The sequence below is a fragment of the Aptenodytes forsteri genome, unplaced genomic scaffold (assembly GCF_000699145.1).
Source record: "Aptenodytes forsteri isolate BGI_AS27 unplaced genomic scaffold, ASM69914v1 Scaffold142, whole genome shotgun sequence".
NCBI lineage: Eukaryota > Metazoa > Chordata > Aves > Sphenisciformes > Spheniscidae > Aptenodytes > Aptenodytes forsteri.
In genome coordinates this window covers 4,119,220-4,125,478 of record NW_008794598.1, presented here as the reverse complement: position 1 = coordinate 4,125,478, position 6,259 = coordinate 4,119,220, and the positions used below count along the sequence as shown (strand labels likewise).

The window sequence follows — 6,259 nt, the reverse complement described above, 5'->3', positions numbered from 1 at the left end:
GGGTTGTGCAGCTCCTTGCATCAGGGTTTTACAGCTCCTTGCACTGGGTCACGCAGCTCCTTGCACCAGGGTCGTGCGGCTCCTTGCACCGGGGTCGTGCGGCTCCTTGCACTGGTGCCAGAGGCTTGCTGCAGCCATGGAAGGTTAGCAGTGACCTGGAGACATGCAGGGTGGTGGGGAGCCCCAGCAGCATGTGCCTGGCTCGAGGCACGGGGGTGTTTGGCCCCCTCCAGACGGGACCCTGGGGGTCTGGCAGCTGCCGGGGGAGCTGTGCGGGGAGTGCGGAGCTTTTAGTGCGAGATGAACTCTCCGGGGACTGGGGGCAGCAACAGGAGGGAGCAGTGGGGACCTTGCCCAGCCAGAGGCAGCAAGCCCCGCTGCGCCCCGAGTCCCCAGGGCACAGTGTGACCCTGCCACCGGGCTGCCCGTGGCAGCAGGACGGCGTTTCCCTCTCAGTGGCTGGGAGCTCCCTGCTCTGCAGGCCCCGCCGTGGCAGATTTGGCTGGAAACAGCAGATTTAACGGGCGGTCACATGCCCCAGTGGGGTGACTGTCATCTGACCAGGAGATGGGTGTCAGACAACAGCGATGGGCCCTTCAGCGCTGCATCACCCGTGCATCGCCCCATGCTGGACCTCGAGGACCAGCCTCTCGGGTCCGGTCCGGGCACCCGGCACTGGCCTGACCTGTCTGACACTGCATCCAGCAGCTCTTCCTGGGGGGGATCCAGACACCCCAAGCTTTGGTCACATCACCCATCCTTTGAGGCTGCAGCAATGAAGAGATTTAACCCTCGAGAACAAAACCAGGGCGTTTTCCTCAGCCTGAGTGTCCTTGCATGACGCTTTTTAATCCCTAATTTATTTGCAAATATGTGTGGGCAATTCCCCCAAACCTGATGAACCGAGAGCTGTTCACACGCAGCTCCCTATCTCTGCACATCCTGCTCCGAACCGGTTTCTGAAGCCTCCAGCGACCGCACCGGCTCAGCCCTGGCGTCCTCAAACCACAGCTGATCACACGGTGCAGCTTGAATTTCTCCCGGTCATCCCGGTTTCCCAGCCAGCCTGCCAGCTGCAGCGGGGATCCGGGTCCCAATCAAAAAGGCGACCCCAAATTTGTCATCGCTGCAAATTCAAAGGCTCCATGCACATCTGAAACTCCCAGCTCAGGCAGCGCCTGGAAACCTCGAGCATGAACTCGGACTTTGTTGTTTTATTAAGAAGAGCTGTGCCAGATCCTGCTCAGCCGCAGCCAGATGAGACACGAGGCAGATAGATTTGCAGCCCTTTATTCGCTACAGGAGATTTGGAGACTACTCATCACCGTACACGGGTCCAAGAGAGGATAAGGTGCTGCAGGGACAAATTATCCCCCGGGCGATGCTCAGCATGCCTAGGCTGACAGGGCAAAGCCGACTCTGTTGTTGGCCAGGTCGAAGATGGAATAATACTGCCGGAGGAAGAGGTTGCCGAGGATCCAGAGCGGCTGGCCGCTGGCAGAGGGCACGTACGTGCTCTCGACCCCAACGGTGCAGACGCCGTCGTTCTGTCGGGGGGAAAAGGAGCAAATTTCAGTGCCAGTGAGGAGTGCGGGGGATTTGTGCTGCCTGCGCCTTCGTGGCTGCTTTGGCTGGGAGCAGGATTAGACCCTCCTTACAGTCACATACAGGCATGCAAAAGCACCGTGAAATCGGGTGCTGGGAAATATGGCGCTCAGGCTGCTGGAAGCTTCTGTGTTTGAAAAGAAACTCTGACTTTCTCCTGGGCAAAACTGCCCTATGATGGCAAACGCGTGTTGGGAACGATGAAATCACACCTACGTTTAAGACGTAGACAGAGGGAGGCAGCGGTAACTGGGCTCTGCTGATGGCAAAGTAGAGGGTGGGCATGCTCGGGACGTTGCTGCAGTCGACGACGAACTGCAAAAGAAGCAGAGAGGGGCAGAGGGGTCAGGACCCCCGGGGCTGGGCACCGTCCTTCCTCCGGCTGTAACCCCGGCCATGCTCCCTAAGGGTCAGCACAGCTCCGACTGTGGCAGGGCTGTGCTGACCCCGGTTTATCATGTTTGGAAGAATTATTTTTGTTTTACAGCACTGCAAGGAGAGATACACCATTGCAGTGTTGTTTCAGGTGAGATGTTTTGCTCCAGAGATGCCGGGAGCCCCCCATAGCTCAGCATTACCACCCAGCTGTGTCCTCATCCCACGGCATCAGCCCCTCGTGTGTGCAGGGCATCCTTCCCACCTACCCCGTCGTCACTCTCCTCCACACCCAGTGCCTGCAGAAAGGCTGACATGAATTGTCCTGGGACAGTCAGAAGGAACGTCCCGGTGTCCACAATGCCGTGACAGCCTTGGCTGCACCAGCCGGTGGCTGACAGCCCGATGGTGAACCTGGAGAGAGCAGCAGAAAAGGCATCAGAAAAGGCTCCCCCCGCTCCAAGACCCACTCCGAGCCGCGGTGCAGCACTTACTCCTCGATACCAATTTTCCAGTACAATTCCTGGACCACAGGAGCCCATAAAACCTCCCCGGAGTACAGCTGGGGGTCAACCCCTCCGAGGATGACTTCCCCACCGTAACTATATGTCGCGTTGCTGGAAAGACACAAAATTAAACGCCAGATCAGGCAGGCTGCTCAGCAGAAAGCGATGTAGCATACAGGTGTGTGGGGAGAACATGTGGATGGAGGGTGAATGAAGGAAAGGGTGGATCCAGGCTGTGTCTGTGCAAGAGAGAGACCCGCTGTCAGAGGTCTCACCGTGAGTAATAGAAGCTGAAGATGGGTTCGTCGAGCTGGCTCTGCTGCAGCATGTTCTGCATCAGCGTGTTGTAACCGCCGATGCCAACGCCCGGGTAAGCCATGCCCAAAATCCCATCGAAGTCCAGGTAGTAAAAGGGTCTGCTGGGCTCATCCAGGCTCAGGCCGAACTCCTGGTTCCTGATGACGATGTTCTGGATCTAGAGGGAGAGGAAAGATGCTGGGAGACGTCGGCGTTTTGGAAATCCCCCTTGACAGCAACATCCCACCAGGGAGTTTCTGGGGAGAGGCGGGGTGGCCAGGAACGTCACGAAGGTAAATCTGCACTGAGGGGTGCTGAGCTCTTCCCCATCGCAGACGGGAGATGGAGTCGGGACCAGCCTGGCTCATAGTCTTTGTCCCATCACCCTTATTATTTCATAAAAATACCGACAAAACCCGTTTGCCTCAGTTAAATTAGTTTAAAATCACACTTTCACTGCGTGCAAGTCTCACAACAGAACATTTCTTATGTCCCGTAATGACAAAGCTCAGCCATCAGTGTAAAAAGCACTTGCGGCCAAAGATATCCCTTAGCCCAAAGCAGTGGCGAAAAGCCCAGAGGACTCGGACTGAGTTTGTTTGCAGATCCCAGTCTCCGAGTAAATTTATGCTGACAAGACATAAACTCTACATGGGAGATTCAGGCACTAATATCCAAAATACGAAGGTACTTTCAGCTACCCCCTAAATTTTTAACCGGATTGGACTGATCACAAGCGCGGTCACTTCTTACCCTGATCGCAGCAACGCGCCAACACATCAGAAGTCACTTACTGTCACAGTGTCATACCCTAAAGCCACCGACAGGTCACCGAACCCGTAGATCAGGGTGTAAGTCACTCCGATGCCCGAGAAGGTGGATGACAGGCTGTGGTTGAACGTGGCATGATTTACTGCACGGAGAGAAGGTCACAGCCCCCGGGTCACATCCTGCCCTGGGTTCAGCATCCCTGTCCCCACACGGGCAGAAATCCGCAGCAAGGGGCTTCCCAGGGAAGGGACCATCCAAAACCAGCCCCACCGGTGCCACCGAGCGGAGAGCAAACACCAAACCCCATCGGCTCTCACTGATTTCCCTCCCGTAGCGCCAGCCCGCAGCGTGCAAGGGATGTCCAAGAATACCGATGGGTGGGGAGCCCCGGCCCCCCCACACCGCTGTGTCCCCCGAGGGATGCTCACCGCAGGCTGGAGTCTGGCAGTAGGTGGAGGGCACCCACAGGTTGGCAGAGCCGGTGTCGAAGAGCACCAGGAAATTTTGTGGGGGGGTCCCGATGCTGATCTCCCCGAAGTAGAAGGACTGTGAACAAGAGCGTGGGCGGATTTCTGTTTCTGCCTGTTTTTTTGAATGAGGCTTTTCAGCTCTCTGCCCTCTGCTAGCTGAGAAACCCAAACCATTACGGCGTTGTAGGAAGGGCTCGTAGTCCCTGAGTGCACCCAGGGCAGCTAAAGCACAGAAAGGGGGAATGATTTGCCTACGACATAACAAAGTCAGCATCAAGGCCAGGAGTAGGAGATCTGCCGTATAACCATCAAACTCTCCTTTTTCTGAGAAGGGAAATCAATTCAGGATAAGACGTGCTGCCTCCTGCCTTCGTCTCCCAACATCACCCAGCCCTCGGAGCCGGGCTACAAAGACAGCAAAACTCCTGCCGGCGCCCAGCACAGCCCCTCGACTCACGAGCAGGGAGGGAGCCGAGCCACCCACTGCAGAGCTTCCTGCAGGTAGCCAGGAGAGGAGGAGGAGGGCATCCCCAAAAACCGGAGCCGGGTGGCTCAGGGGAGGAAGGAAAAGCTTTAAATACTTACATCCAGGTAGTTCGTTAGCGGTTCATAAGCCACAGTGTTACTGAGCTGGTATTTCCTACCGGGGTCCCCTTTGAGTTGCTTCAGGAAATCCTCCAGCACCCCCTTCTCTCTCATCACCTCCCGCATGGACCTGCCTTTCTTCAGGGGGATCCTGCGCAGGACGGAGACGGCAGCGAGATGCTGAGCGGCCGGGCGGCCCCATCCACGTGTGTACCCCCATGTGCCGAGGGCGAGCCCCGCTCCGCAGCCGGATCCTGCACCCTCGCACCCATCCCGCCCCGGGGCTCACCTCACCATCCCCTCCCCAAGCCGGAGGCAGAGCAGGGCCAGCACCAGCCACCGCGTGGCCCCGGGTGCTGGTGGCTCCATGGCAGCTCCTGCACCACCTCGGCCAGGACAGGGAATATATAGCCAGGAGCTGTGCTAGCCCCCGCCTCCAGACACCCCTTTCTTCTATCACGGCACCCACCCAACGCCAACGCTTGCGGTGTATTTATCACCGCAGCCACCCTTATTATGCCTCCTTACCTGGCCGTTCGGGCGCCAACAGATTGGCCAGTACCTCTGATACCGAGACCAAATATGTGACGTTTGATAAAAAGCAAAATTCTGTTGTTATCAAGAAGTTAAAGTATTTTCCTTTGCCTTCAGCACCAGCTTGATCTTTCCAAAAAACAAAGGCAAAACACACCCTTTGCAGCAAACAGAAACTTATGATGCTGGTATTCCTCTTTTGACTCATCCAGGCAGCCAAGGAAGTGCCACGGGCCGGCGGTATTTCTTCCATCCAAGTCTACAGACTGTTACATCCAATTCCCTCAACACAGCTAGCAGGAAAGAGCAGGGGTGGTTTTTCAGCCCAGCTCCAAGACTCCTGGGAACCAGCACGTACCCCCAAAGATGTCTCTCTTGCCAGGTATTTGTCCTTTTGTCATCCTGCCCCTTCTGCCCTCCAGCTCTGCTAATACACCCCAAAGAAGCTGAGGTGGGGGCTAGAAACTGCTCGGTGTAGGAGCCCTGAAAGACGTAACAGGCCTTTACTTGCCCAGTTACAACCACTCAACCATCTCCAAAAGACGCTTTGATTTGCTGCAGTTTATTATTAGTGCCAGAGTTACACCGAGGATGCTCAGGTCACACGTCTGGTGCATCAGAGGTGATGTCTCCCATATGCTTTGAGCGATGCTGGTCATACCCAGGCTGGAGAGATGCAGGGGAGCGTGTACTTAGGCACTCAGTCACAGGGGAGTTTTAGTCCCGGGAGACCCTTTCCTCCCCTGGGAAGATGCTACCAGCCAGCCAGCCCTGCCAGTCCCCACCAGGTCACTGAGGACCCATCCTGGCATCTGCTACCCCGAGGATGCTGCTCAGCCTCGTGCTCTGAAGCCTGGGCACTTACCACCTGCAGAATCTCTGCCATGTGCTGCCGGGGAACAGTGATTGTCCCCACGTCCCCATCACCCTGGCAGCTTCATCTGCGCTGGGCCGGTGGCCTCATCTCCCACGGAAAAACTGAGGAGGCAAACATGGGAGGTTTTCTGTGCAAAGCTCTCAGCAAAGGAGCCCCAGCTGGACCGAAAGCCCGAGGCTGCTCGGACCCCTCTGCTTGGGGAACGTGACGCTGGGTCAGCTCCACCTTAACCACATGCT

General features: G+C 56.8%; 1 protein-coding gene across 1 annotated transcript; it reads right to left on the bottom strand.

Moving 5' to 3' along the window:
* Positions 1 to 1,394: 1,394 nt before the first annotated feature.
* LOC103893708 (gastricsin-like) lies at positions 1,395 to 4,978 on the bottom strand. The gene is made up of 9 exons (XM_009272932.1): positions 4,899 to 4,978; positions 4,610 to 4,760; positions 3,983 to 4,100; positions 3,578 to 3,696; positions 2,762 to 2,961; positions 2,475 to 2,597; positions 2,250 to 2,394; positions 1,822 to 1,920; positions 1,395 to 1,547 (listed from the first exon to the last, which is right to left on the bottom strand). Exons 1-9 carry the CDS (start codon positions 4,976 to 4,978, stop codon positions 1,395 to 1,397), a joined length of 1,188 nt encoding a protein of 395 aa, XP_009271207.1.
* Between the last annotated feature and the right edge of the window lie 1,281 nt (positions 4,979 to 6,259).

Coding starts and splice junctions, on each gene's coding strand:
- LOC103893708 (XM_009272932.1), bottom strand. CDS start 4,978: ATGGAGCCACCAGCACCCGGGGCCACGCGGTGGCTGGTGCTGGCCCTG. Junction 3,697..3,982: donor CTGCCAGACTCCAGCCTGCG/GTGAGCATCCCT, acceptor CTCTCCGTGCAG/TAAATCATGCCACGTTCAAC. Junction 1,921..2,249: donor TGGAGGAGAGTGACGACGGG/GTAGGTGGGAAG, acceptor CTTCTTTTGCAG/TTCGTCGTCGACTGCAGCAA.